This window comes from Odontesthes bonariensis, chromosome 11, assembly GCF_027942865.1.
Source record: "Odontesthes bonariensis isolate fOdoBon6 chromosome 11, fOdoBon6.hap1, whole genome shotgun sequence".
NCBI classification, from domain to species: Eukaryota; Metazoa; Chordata; class Actinopteri; order Atheriniformes; family Atherinopsidae; genus Odontesthes; species Odontesthes bonariensis.
The window spans coordinates 13,672,984-13,687,394 of record NC_134516.1 but is presented as its reverse complement, the minus strand read 5'-3'; the positions used below and the strand labels follow the sequence as shown (position 1 = coordinate 13,687,394).

General features: G+C 42.0%; 1 protein-coding gene across 3 annotated transcripts in view; it reads left to right on the top strand.

Annotated features, from left to right (window-relative positions):
- The first annotated feature begins 6,195 nt into the window (after nt 1-6,195).
- The window catches only part of acvr2ab (activin A receptor type 2Ab), a 53,791-nt gene continuing 45,575 nt past the window's right edge, over nt 6,196-14,411 (top strand). For 2 of the 3 annotated variants that reach the window (XR_012770597.1, XM_075477641.1), the window contains exon 1: nt 6,197-7,201. Coding sequence is in view for 1 of the 3 variants with exons in the window: in XM_075477641.1 (XP_075333756.1) it covers nt 7,147-7,201 (55 nt within the window). In the remaining 2 variants the exon portion in view is untranslated. Of the gene's footprint in view, nt 7,202-14,411 lie in introns of all 3 variants that reach the window. The other variant, XR_012770598.1, reaches the window with a different exon arrangement.

Sequence of the window (14,411 nt, the reverse complement as noted above, 5' to 3'; positions counted from 1 at the left end):
TCTGGGTGGAAACTCTGCTAATCGGGCTGCAAACAACTGCTCAGTGCACAGAAAAGGAAGGAAAGCAAGAGATGTACAGCTTTCATTCAACAGCTTGGCAAAGGTCAAGATTTGCATATAAATTCAGCTGCAGCAGGCCTTGATACGAGTGAAAACAACACTGAGCTCAAATCAGAATAATGAAAACCATTACAATGTGCATCTCTGCTGCCTGCGTCATCATCCAGTGAGGTTTATCACATCCATTTTTGATAGAAACATTCACCCCAGTAAAAGAAATATTGTTTTATTCTAGAAGAGAAGGTTGCATGCTCTTTTTTCAATGCCCATAAGTGTCTTACATGCAGACACACTTGTATTCATTCACTTTCCGCAGGCTGTGTTGTGCTCTGATTTTCTGTTCAAACTGAACCCATCAACCTTTGGGGCACTAGCAGCCCGCTCCCCCTTCCAGCCTGCCTTTACAGCCTGGTGCTACAGGGCTCTGCTGCCGACAGCTCTTGCGTGTCTGGGTTTAAAAACAGTAGGTGCTACAGATCAAAAAGGGCACCCTGGGGGTTAAGAGGACAGCAATACCTATCCTTATGACATAAAAACGAGTTGTCATTAACAATTGTTAATGGAACAGAGGATTTAGTGTGTTCTTTTCAGCTGATCCTATATGTCTTCCTGACCTTGAGTCTCTGACAGCTCTTTCTCCTCAGCTCCATCTGTGCTGCTTTGGAGATGCATGGTTTTCATGCTGCAGCTCCAACGGCGAGTGCTCATTTTTTACTTGCTAATGCCTCCCCTTCTGAGGTTTGCTGTGTAGGTTCACACAAGGACAAGGAAGGCAGCTGGGTGCCAGATGAGAACGGTAATTAGGCCGGTATCCACCAGGCTTTGGTTACAGGTGCAGGTCTGCCTGCAGGGATGAACAAAGCTGTCAATGGAGAAGATCATTCATGCTGAAACAACAGAAAGGAGGGAGGAGGTTGGCACTGCTACCGAGCACCAGTGCCAAGACAAGATAAATCGCTCTGAGTGGCATCACGACAAGCCCAAAGCAGCACATAAATCATTTTCCTGCGAGCGTTAAGAGCAAAAGGAGAAGCTTCGATTCTGTTGCCTGCATGTACAAAGAGAAAAAAGTCCCATTGCCCAGCCACTGAACTATCTGCAGGTAGCATTGTTTTTAATCACAAGTGTTTGATTAGACAAGTGGGGCTTTTCGTGTGAACCACAACGCAGAAGTGATGTGGAAGTGCTGCCCTGCTGAGTTTTATATTGATGCTGAAGCATCTTTACAGGTCTACCAAAAAAGTCAGTTTAACAACTGCAGCTCATTCAGAGCATATGTTAAATACTAAATGTATCTATTGTTCTTATTTCTTTCTTTTTTTGTTTAAATTTTAAATCTTGCTTTTTATTTCTACTGTTTTAATGTCTTCTGTAAAGCACTTTGAATAATCTTGTTGTTGAATTGTGCTATACAAATAAACTTGCCTTGCCTTGAAGAGTATCAAAAAGGATCCGAGCAGCTCGGGTTCACAACAGAGGCTGTTTTCATGTTTGCAAAGCCACCTCTTCCGCTCAGTCTTTATGTATGTAGAGGTGCTTTATGAAAGCAAAGACAAGAGCAATAGTCGAAAGGTTAATTGTAAATTTGGCCAAAAGCATATGCCAATCCCATAACTTTCCTGACCTTCTTTTACCTTAACGCAGGAGTGCAAGGATATTTTAGACAATACCGTGTCTCCAACTTCGTGTCAACAGTTTATAACAGGCCCTTTCCTTTTTCAACTTGACAAAGTGCCTGTCAACAAACCGAGCTCCATAAATGCTCAACCAGTTTGTTGTGGACCAACCTGAGTGACCCGAACAGACCTCTAAAGAGATCCAGGACTCATTGCCTGATATCAGCGTCTAACCTTGCTTAAACTCTCATGGCCGAATAGGGGGGGGGGGGGGGGGGGGGGGGGGGATCCCGGTCCCACCTTCCAGAATCTGGTCTTCGCTAAAGAATTGAACTTGTTTTAACAGCAGATTAAAGCTCTCTGTTTCTGAGTGAAATGTTTAAAAGCAGCTTAGCTTTGACCAACTGAGGCATGGACTCACAAGACCTTTGTAGATGTCCTGTGGTATCCATCCACAAAGGCATCTGCAGCAGGTCCTTTTAAGTCCTGTAAACTGCTCGGTTCGGCTGATCAGATTTTGCGTTGAGGCAGAGTGCATCATGCTACTGGAAGAGATATTCAGGCAACACCGCTGCTAAGAAGGGATGCAAGTAGGTTCTATCTGTCAAAATAAAATCCATATGATTGAAGCAACCTCGACTTTCTACCAGATCATCATACTGGGAAAATGCAGAATGCATACCAAGAACACCCCCATAATTTTATGCCTCCGAGACACGCCGCCCCAGTTGTGCAGCCAGTAGTCGGCCCATTTTCCTGCTTCCAACGCATCAGCTTCCAGAACTGACTGTTCACGTGCGTTCTAATATATCCAACCTCCTGACAGGTGCCACTGTAATGAGATAATCAATTACCCACTGCTATCCACTTCACCTGTCAGCAGTTTTAATGCTAAAGCTGATCGGTTTGTGGAATGACAGTGCCGAGCTCAGCGAAAAATGAATAAATCTGAAAAAGGAAAAGACAAGAATAGATTTATTAGTGTATTTTTGTTTTTAAAAAAGTATCTTTTCCCTCCTTGATAACTATCATAACAATTATTCAAATGTAAAGCTATAATCAGATACATTTTAACATATTTTTACATGCATTTGATTCTTTTTCTGTATGCATTTTCTGCCAAAAGAATAGCATGATACATGAATTATTTTGTACATTTGTTTTGTTTGTTGTTTGAATCCATTTTTTTAAAGAATTAATGTCCTTTGTTGCACCCCTCAAATTCCATATTTTGGGTCATGGCATCTACGGTTGCCATAGTTACATGTTCACATGCACAAAACAAGACAATGGGTTCTAAAGATAATCATCCCTGAACAGAATGGAGGGTTGTCTTAAAATAGGGGGGAATACGTTCACACTTTCAACGCAAAATACATCAAATACTTCGTCGATGAAGCGCAACAGCTGATATTCTTACTTATTGACCTGTTCTTCACTGAGGTCAATTCTGGAGTAATTTCTTGAAGTAATTATTGTCACAAACTACTATAAGTCAGAGGAAAACTTTATGCTTTGCAGTTATTTGTTTGGAAGATACATCATAATTAAAAATTCTAGATTTTTGAAAAATCTGTGCATTGCTCGAGATGAAACTATCCAAAAGTAAGCTAAATTCTAGCCTTCATCTCCACCAGCTTCAATGTGAAAATTCACCTCACGCATTAAACCATTCTTGATAATTGCCAAATGACACGATGATGACATGATATTTGTCTTATGAAACAAACAAACTTGTGACCACAACATTTGTGCAGGACTTGATGTGTGTAATTCTATACATCTTATTTCTTTTAAAGCACCAAGAACCTGTTCTTGGCACATTTTAAAGACATATCAAAGCACAGATCGATTCCTAACCTTCAAAATGGCATGGCCCCCTTTTTAAAATGACCCTTTCAAACGGGACATGGCAGCTGGATTTGAGCTCTACATGAGAAACTCCATCCTTCCATTCATCATTCATGCTTGAATCCTGAAGTGTCCACTTGCTCCACTCGCTTGTTCTCACTGTTACACATTATTAGCATTTTTACTGTGTTTGCTCACAGTTACAGATGTATTTAGATCCTTTGTTTCTCTGCAATGCACTTTACAAGCAACCTGCTTTTTGTTAAAAGCACTTTGTCAATAAATTTGACTTCCCTTGACACTCAATACTGAGTCCATTAAGCCGCAGAGCCACTCTGTGCACGAGGGCCACTGGTTCCAGTAAGGTATATCAGCTGAGCTCTCATTAGCAAGCATCATCATACGTAATTCAGGCATGTGTAATGCCATTAGAGGGGATTTGGCATCTGATAGTTGAGCAATGGGATTAGCATGGGCAGTAAATCTCCAAGACTCAAACTGTGTAGGTCTTCACCATGCAAAGGAAGATAGACAGACCTTCTTCTTCCACATCCCAGTCATTCCTTTGTCATTGCCAAAATGCATGCGAATGTGTATCATCTCATCCAGGGACGTAGATCCAGACGAAAATACAGTTGTACTTATAAAAAAATGGGCAATTTTTGAAGAAAATTTCAGAAAAGTAGATAAAAGAAACAAGCCCATGAATCTGAAGCAAACTCCTTCCCCCTTGCTGCAAGACATTTTGGTTGTCACTGGGGTAGAGATGCATCCTGCCACTATGCAGCATCGGAAAAACCTATCTTTGACCTCATATGCAAAAGCCAGCAGGTGATGTATAAGGTGATCATGCAGCTATTGTTAAAGCAAGAACTTCCTGTGACGCAGGAAAGGCTCTGAAGGGTGAAGTGTAATCTGATTATCCAGCGGTGGTGACCACAGCTATTCTTAAAGCGTTGTGACGAAAAATCAGAAACCAAGTATTTTCAAAGAATGCCCCTGTCATCTGTGGAATGAGAAAAAACACTTTTTGAGGACAGAGCTTAGCTGTGCTTTCCAGAAGAGTTGGAAATCACTGAAAAGGTGATCGCATCTACCGAACTGAGCTCCTTCGCTGGTGCCTCCGGCTTTAAGCTATGTACATATTCATGTGTCTCGCTGAAGATGAAAGCCAAAACTCCAATAAAGAACAGGTGACTCAGCTTCCAGCTTGGCAGAGAAATCCTCTGAGACCTTTGACCTCCTAATCGTTTAGCGGCGCTTATAGTTCGAGATCTGCTCCAGGCTATTATAGAGATTAGTGTCACACAGATTTAGTGACAGGGCCTAGCCTATATCTGTACATCGTGGCATTCTCAGAATTTATTACTTTGCACCCAACCCATACTGAAATGTGATATGTGGCTTTATAGTAGCACATACTGCTGCATGAGGCCATAGTATGTTTGTGCATTTGGTGTTGAGCTACAAGGAGTGATGGGCATAGCCCTGATTGGAAACATATGTTTTATGGTTTGAACCTCTGAAAACATCACAACATTTTTTTATAGATGCTACTCCGGTGTTCGTTAAATGAGTATGAGGCAGTTTTCCTTTACATTTGCTGTGTAATTTTGGCAGAAAAGTAAAAACATGATCTGTTTTAACATTTTAAACTGCCTATTTAAAATACATTTAAATTATGATTTATGATCGATTCATAATTTATGACCCCCAATTATGATCGATACTATTTTCTAATTATGGAAAAGATCGCCGCCCCTCTTTTCCTGGGACGGCACAAATAGGAGTACAAAACTAACAGCCTTCTCCAACAAAAACAATCCCTAAGCTCGTAAAGCCGCTCAAGCAAGTTAGCTAGAGTTGGCCAGCTTCATACCGGAAATGAGTAAAGCTTCCTTTCAGAATTAAAGCGAACCAAAAAAAAAAAAACCCGCCTAATATGAAAATATATCAAAAAACTACTTTCAATAATAATACTTGACTACTGAGCTTGTTCTATTCCCTGTGACTTGTGGCTGGTTCATTTTATTTTAGTCTTGAAATTTGAAAGCCCACAAACTAACACAAAATAAAATCATGTAACTTCAACTCTAGCTCATAATGTTAGGATCCTTTGGCCAAAGCTTTTTTTTAAGGCCCTATTTTGAAATAATTTGAACTAATACTGAATACTAATTGGTGTAATACAGGCTCGCAACATTAGTTAACAGCACATGATTAAATGTGTTACAAACCTCACAACAAATTTTCGATTGATTACATCAGTTATTAAATCAGTTGATGAATTAATCAACAGATAAGTAAGTAAATTGATCAAATAAAATTAATTAAAACAATTAGAGTGAACTGGCTAAGTCAATTTGCCTTTGCTAGTATCATACAGGGCTTTGTAGTGAGAAAAACAACAACAACACAAAACACAAAAAGCCGAAATAAAATATCTTAGTAAGGTTCAAGTGTGCTATAAATGAGGACCCAGAACCAGCTTAATACACTGAGTCATGTCTCCATCTGTACGACTCACTCGTGGTGACGTTCGGGTCACCACATAAAGCCCGTTTTTGGTCCAAAGGGAGGCAGATCAAGCACATTCCAATGAAACAATTTACTTTGAAAACCCTTACCGGAGGTATAATGTATCAGTTTGGGAGACGTGACAGTTGCCAGTGACGCCATCTTGAAATTGTCCCGACCAGAGGAGGCGAGGAGGAGACGGACTTGGAAAATCCAGCTCGTCCTAAACTCGGTAGCTGCTTTAGCTACACAGATCAACGGGAGCATTGACGGGAATTGCTATCATTAGATAGTGTTTCCCCTTGTTCACTGAAGTCACTTCGACCGGGGACAGTTGTTTGGTTCACTTTGAAGAGGGCTATCACGCCGTTGGGATCCTCTCAATCGGTTGTTTCCCTGCTGGAGCTGACGGTGCTGTGGTTGTGGCCGGGGAGCCCCGCCAGACTGTCGGACGAAGCTGAAGCTTCCACACGGAATATAACAACAACAAACGCTTTAAATCTACACTCATTCGCTTTAAAAGAGTGGGGATGCTCCTTTCGAATTTGTTTTGACATTTTATAGCTATGCGACAGAGCTCACTAAGGAGAAGTTTGATTGGACAGCGGAGTGCGCTTGATTTCCAGTCCGATGGATGTTAGCCCTGCCCGGCTGTCGCTCAGCTGTCTACGCCGCTGTTCTGAAAATAACAGCTTATCAGGCACAGGTGATCGGTTCATAATAATGCTGCAGACCTGGCAAGTACACGAAAGCCCTGGCTTTGGTACCACCAAGTCGCCGTCAATTGCTTGCCTGTAAATCTGGAAATACTACCAGCCATCCCCTCCTCTTTATTCTCCTCTTCACCCTTCCTTTTTTTGGACTAGTAGGCTTTCATTACCTGGGATATTTTGGATTTAGACTCTTGTTTTGATAAAAAATGCCCCTTTTCCAGAGACGGTGCTCCTTGGAGCAACAGGACGTTTGATTTTTTTTTATTTTTTTTTTTTAACCCATTCGTTTTGATTTTCTTTTTCTTTCTTTTTTTTTTTTTTACATTTTATTGCACAGGTGTGTTTGTTTAAGTTCTCTTTCGAGTGAGAGGATCAGATTCGGATGGAAAATGGGAGACGCCACAAAACTGGCCTTCGCCGTTTTCCTCATCTCCTGCTCTTCAGGTGGGTGTGGAGGGGTTATGCATGGCTTATTGTAAGCTGTGGGGAATCCAGTGCAATGCTTATTGTTACCTCTGCAGAGTGCATTGCATAGCTTGTTGTGTGAAAAGAATGCAGTGCAATGAAATGCAGCCCTGTGGGAAGGATGGAAAAAAATCCCTCCTTGCCTTTCTGCCTCATTATTGGTGCCCTTTCTGTGTATCCGCCAGCCTCCTTGTGTAGTTGTGCATGTTGCATATTTAGTCAGCTCAAGATGGGGCCTTTGGCCCTCAAGGGGCCTTTGTGGAGCTCTGAGTGATACATGCTGATCCAAATTGGGTTTGTTTAGTTTAAGTTCATTAGGAGACTAGAAGGGACAATGTGAGACTGTATGAAGGAGCCTGTGTAGTGTAAGTGATTAGATTATAAGCCAAACCTAACATTAGAAGTAGGTGATTTAAACACTGAGTAACTCTTGGTGCATGGCATACAAGTAAACAGATGTTAATGTGTATTCTACAAGACAAATAACCATTGTTTTACTTTGAAAAACAAATCTCTTAACATGTAAAAACACTTCAGATCGTATAAATGTGGTACAGCTTGATTGGACAGTGTTACTCTCGTATTATAATGGCAGCAAATCTATGTTCATTACCCGTGTTGGCAAACATTCATAACACTATTCTCATTTCCTGAAGGTCGCTTTAGGAATGCCATCGAGGAGATTATGTGGAGAAAAAGGTCAACCACGTAGGGCTGTTTTCTTTCTCTTGCACAACATTGTTTAAGTGGATGTGGGTGGACTTAAAAGTCCATTCCTGCGTGACAGGGAGATCTGCCTCTACTGGTTTGCACTTCACTTTCTGTAGCCAAACATTTAAGCGTCTTTGAGCATTTGGAAAAGCGCAATTAGATTTGACAGATTCGAGCTCGAATAGATATAACCCATGAAAAGTGGTGCCTTAGAGGACGCTCACCCTCGTATGACACAATCTAGACTCGGATCAACCCAGATTGGCACATGTAAAGTTGTATGACCAGGCAGTGTTCCTCAGATGGGTCAACAAAGTGTGAATGCCAGTGGGACATTGCCAAGTGTGGGTTTGTGGCGCCGTGAGCTTCCTCGCATGACGGAAAGGTGCCAAATTGCAAACCAGGGGTTTTAAACTTCCAGTTGTAATGGTGGCAGTTTGTGTTATCTGTTTATTTGATTGACAGGAGGCATTGCCTAACCGGAGATTGCAAAACCAAAATCAAGCCTGGGGGCAGAATTTCTCCTGTCATTGTGTGCAGACAGGAATTAGATTGTTGGAGGAGTGCGCCACATTAATACGGAGCAGAGACTATGTTTCTTTTGAATTTTTTCTCAGTGCGACCTGTTGTTTTTGCGCGTTTGTCCAAGACAACAAAACTAGTTTTTCTAAGTTGTTTGGGAGACAGAGGGCTTATGAAAACACTATCTCTGTATTATTCATACAAAACCTTGTTGGGTTGAAATTCGACGAGTGCAAGAAAAAAAAAGAAAAAAGAAAAGAAAAAAAGTCAAATAAGCACTCGAGTCGCAGCAGAATACTTTCAGTGAGTCCTGGAGTGTCTGAGCATTTGGGTGGAAATGAAAAGGCTTCTCAAATTCAGTAATAGTCAAGGTTGCTTGAAGTGTGAGCCAGGTGCTGTCTGTGTTGCAGAGTGCAGCGGATGATGATTCTACTCACTCATTATGGTCTGAAGTGGGGAAATGAATGGTTTCCTCTTGAGGTGGAATAATAATTCTCCATGAAACCCAAGTTGAGTTGGCACAGCTCAAGACCTCTGATAAGGGTGGGGCACTTTGCCCCGAGTGGGTTGATGAGGTGTACTTCAGTGTGCCATTAGGAAAAAAAATATATATATATATATATTCTACTATTAGCTGCTTAAAGCTTAATTATTTTTGTTCAGATCTAAGCTTGCTGTTGATAAGATAACAGATACTGATGAAATTATACCGATCAATGAATTAGTTTTCGTTTTTGATGATCCGGGTCTGGATTGGGTCTGGATCAAAGCTTTGAACGTATATTGTGGCCAATCACTGTAAATGAGAATGAGGTTGTTTTCAGGCTTTTTTTTTTGTTTGTTTGTTTTTGTTTTTTCATCACTTTCGTAGTCCGTATATAATTACTCTGTCCACTCGACATATCCAACACAGCGCTACCTGGTCTGTACGAAAAAGTGCGCCACCTCTTATTCATATATTTATTATTATTATTTTATGTGTGTGTTTTTTGGGAGTATATTTAGCTTTACATATGAGGTTAGATGGGAAGCCAACAAGCAGCATGTCCAGCAAGTTTTAAATTGAAAGAAAAATCAACTTATAGAACAGTCTCTTTTTTCCTTACTGCCTTGCGGAGCTACCGAGGTGTCGAGCATATACGTAGGATTCATTTGAATAACTTTTACATACCGTAAAATACCGTGTGTACCGTAGCTGGCAACCGTGTGGTGTAGGAAAATGCAAATACCAGACTGAGACTGAGCAGCGAGTCAACCTGAAATGATTGAGATCGCTATCGGGGACACACACAAAAAAAAAGTTGACTAGGATGTCACTGCTGACCGGTGCGTTTAGCCAAAATACGCTGTGCAGGTCTGTCTCGTTTCTGACATTTTAGTTCGACAACTTCGTCGCCAGTGTTGGTCAAGTTACTTTTAAAAAGTAATTAGTTACTAGTTACTGCTCCCAAAAAGTAATTGAGTTAGTAACTCAGTTACCACATTGTAAAAGTAATTAGTTACTCAGCAAAGTAACTGTGGCGTTATTTTTTATGTTCTGGAACGCTGTTACGTTCTATAACATCTTTAACATCAAATATGTTTATATTAACTGATTGAAGAATAAAAATACCATATACAGTAATTTAGAACATTCGGTATTTATTTGAACTCAATAGATTGCAGCCTGCCATAAGATGCATAGAAATAAAAACATAAATATTGAATATTAAATGGTGATGGTGGTCACCTGTTTCTGACCCAAAAAATCGAGTGTTGTTTGTTTTCGAGTGGCTCCGCCTCCTTCGCTGGGGCTCACGCTAGCTGCATTTGGGCTTGGGGTTGGGCTAACAGCTGCAGAAGCAACAAGTGCTTCATATTCGCATGGGTTGATGTAAGGTGCTTCATTAGATTTGAGTTACTTGAGGCAGACGTGGATAAAGTTTTTTTTCCCTCGGCATAGCGTGCATGTTACATACACATTCTTGCCTTTTATCTCCACGAGTGAGAAGTGTGCTCCAGTTAGAGAACGCTACCTTTGAACTTCCCTGGCACGTTGCCATTGTCGCTGTCTCGTGTGTGTTTAGTAGTAGTCGTCAGCGCGTGCAGTGAGACAGCGTGAGTAGGTCATCCGCCCACCCAGCCAATCATCATCGCATTTGCAACGGTGTCATCATCCCCACCCCTGCTCTCTCCAGGCAGCGTGCAGGTGATGTGTAGCCTAAAGCCTACAACCAAATTGTAGTAACGCGCCACTTTATATTCTCAGTAACGATAACGGCGTTGTAACGATGGGAAAAGTAATTCATTAGATTACTCCGTTACTGGAAAAATAACGCCGTTAGTAACGCAGTTATAGTTAAACGCCGTTCCTCCCAAAACGGTTCGTCGCAAAAGAAAAACGGCGTCCTTTGAGATCAGCGGCTTTGCACAGTGAGCACATGGATGCACATCCGGCACATCGCCTCCTTGGAGTTTCTGGGCTCTTTTGTCGAATTCAGGACCCGAAAAAAGCTCCTGCAGCGATAATGCGGTGTTACATCCGGTCCCATTGAAAGGAAGTTAGCCTAAAATAAAAAAACAAAAGCTGTTGGTGCAGAGGAGGGAGTGGAAAAAAAAAAAAAAAAAATCAAAGATGAAGGGAAACGATTCTAACTGCAAGATGTTTGTACACACTTCAAATAGTGAATAATTGTTCTAAGTCTAGCTGTATGCAGTTAAAGGTATTCCCGAAGCAGCATTTCTGCCTCTTTATTAGTCTGCAGCGTTGCCAAGATTAGCTTTAAAACCTCACATAACTTGCTTTTCATGATATTAGCGGTGCTGGTGCTTTACAAGAGACCTGGTGTAATGTTGCATTCGGCAGCCGCTCGGGGTTTTGATCCACGCAGGAGTGTCTAAATGCTGCCATAACACACGAAGGGTCAGAGTGTTGGTGTGACGGGACCGTAAATGGGGGCTTTTTCTGCCTCTTCCGCGTCGCGCTTGAAAACTGCTGAACTCGGAGGGGACATTTGACTTCCCTGCAGCTGATAATCTGATGTTGCAGCGGGCGACCAGATCATCGGCGTGACAGGTGACCTCTGCCTTACATCTCATGTGGGCTTGAACTGCAAATTGGCAAATATTTACAGTGCTGCCTCATAAGTAACGACATGTCCAGAGATTCACCGTGAACACGAGGTGAGGGGCTGTGAGAAACTCTGTGGCGAAGATCCGTTTTCATCCCGATGTTTCCCATTTCGTTTCGGGAAATGTGGAGTTGTGTCAACACTCGAAACCGATGAATAGAGCTCAGCTATGCACATAAACGGGAAACACTTGTGGTGTTTTTTTTTGTTTTTTTTTGTATAATGCAGTTTATTTGCCTGTCATAAGACCCTTACGCTGTTACATTTTTTTCAGCTGATTCAAAGCTTATGTGTTGCTTAAAGGTGAACCAATGAGAATCAGTACTCGTCCTCCTCTGACAACACTCTGACTCAGGTAATGCGTCACCAGCTGTCACATTTCTGTGTGAGGCTGAGCAATTGATGATTCGAATCCTGGGCTCTGCCTTTACATTTAGCCTCCTGTTTGTACACTGCAGCAGTTCCACACAGACATTTATTTTGTTTTTATTTTTTTCAAACAATCCTCAGCAGCAACAACTGATCTGGAGATTCTATTTCAGCTCTGCTACACATCAAACTTGACTTGAAACAGTATCTGAACTCAGTCGATCACCGGTCCCGGGTCTATGTGTTCCGTCCCATTAAGCTGGGGGATAGTTTGCATTTACCAGCTGCGCTGCTTTGCTCCGTGGTCCTGCCACCAGATTGAGTCTTTCTGTCATCAAGCACTCCGTGCCGCGGACGCTGTTTTTAGCTTTACACGCCGCCTGTCGGCTTCACTCGAACCCCCGTCTTCTGACTTTCCTTCAGAGGACTGAAAGAGATAAGAGACTTTCGCCTGGGTAGTGTTAATATTATATAATTTAAACATCTACTGAGGCTTTTCCCACTCCAGATGTTACAATACTTTTCAATATTAAGGTTTAGATAGGGTGAAAACTATCTCTTTAACTTTCTTTAGCAAGTGACATCCCTTCTCAGACAAGGTTAATGTTTTTAAAGTTAAATGAAAACTTAAACTAGTGTGTAGTTCTGCTCAATGAGCTGAATATTTTCTCTGTGAGCATTTAAGTCAAAAAAAGCAGTGAGTAACTCTCCAGTTAATTCTACCAAGCTTTTACTGTTGGTATTATTATGTTTTATATAATGGATATCCTGTTAAGTGGCTAAAAAAAAGCACAATTAACTTGTAATTAGTTTTTCTATAAAAACCTTTCCTGCAACCAGCCTTTATCATGTGGTATCTTTGTGTTGCAGTGTTTTTGGTGCTTCCTGCTTCGGTCGAAGGCAGCCTATCAGCTCTTGTCCCATTTTCTTGCCCCCCTATCTATTTCTAATATGTTCTCTTGCATTATGCATAAGGTTCCAAAAGCGCAGGTGTATTTGTTAAGGCCAGATGTAGCATCGGTCTCCCATTGGGCCCAACTAGGCAGACTGCTTCCTTCCAGGGCCGTGTATCATTCCATGCTCCAACATCATAAAAACAAAGCACTCCACCGGTTCGTGTTCGCTGAGGTGAAATGTTGACCCCCCCCACCCCAGGCAGCGCGTCGCCAGCACTGGTTTGGGAAATCAGAACCCTCGACCAGGTAGAGCGCTGGTTAAATTTAGCCCACAGCCAGCTGTTTACTGCTCTGTGCACGCTACGTGTAGCATGGATGACGGATTTTAGTGATTTAAGAGTCACTGATTGACCGACTCTATACTGAAAGGTGCACACGGTATTTGCACTGGAGGAAATCTCAGTTTTGATTGGTTGAAGATGTGTTTTTTTTCTTCCATCGTATTGCATGAGATAAGAACAGATCGATCTAAACATCAAGGTTGATTGACACTGATTGTGCTTGGAAAGTTAGTTTGGAAACACTTGTTCCCTGTGTCAGAACCTGAGTTGACTTCTAACCCGGCCGACTGTATTTATCTTGTGTGGATGCAATAAAAGAAACCCATTTTGAAATCTTCCATCAAAGATTTAAGAGATCTACGGGGCCTAAGGCTTCTCAAAGCACGCTGGCCACATGAAAGACTGCTGCGACTTTCACTGCGATTAAAAATCATCAGAACACCATAATTGCTATTGAGGGGATTTTCTTCTGCAGCGGAGATTTGTTTCGACCTGCTCCCGGTATTGTTCCGTTCGTGTTGCCACACAGGGCAGCGCGGTGGAAACGCAGCGCATGATGAAGTGAAGTGACGGAGTGAGGTAAAGTGACGAGAGGAAATCATTTGGAAAGCCAGTTTGGTGTAGATATCTGAGGCTGTCACCATCTGATGCAGTGAATATTTGATACTACAAACAGGTCAAAGCAAGTGAAAAGGATTATTTGCAAATGCTGCAGGCCTCTGAGTCTTTTCAGAGCAGCAGCATAGAACCAGTGAAGGGACTAATAGTCATACATATTTAATTCTGCCTTCACCTCCTTAGAGGAAGCAGCAATGTATGCTTAAAGCGAGATCGCCTGAGCTGCAATGTTCCGATTGTATCATAGTTTTTAATTGAATAACTCCTCGTTTTTTTTGTGGATCCAGTGTTTAGGCATTGATTTAGATTATAGTCATATGGATATGGCATATGGATAATCCACTAGTGTGTAGTCATAGGAGACGGGTGCGTCAGCGCAGCGGGTCAGCCCTCTGACATAAAGGTCACGTGTTCGACATGGGCTACAGCCGGTTATCCTGTCAGCGCGTCTTGGGCCTAAACTGTAGCCGCCCGGCTCAGTGTTGGTCGTGTCGTTGGGCAGCATCAACCAAATGCCTGAAATATTACCAGCCTTGCATTATTTGCTAACACGAATGAAAACATGTGACAGGGGGAAGATGGTGAGTGTAGGGTTGAGTAAAAGCCTCGCCTTCAGTGCAGA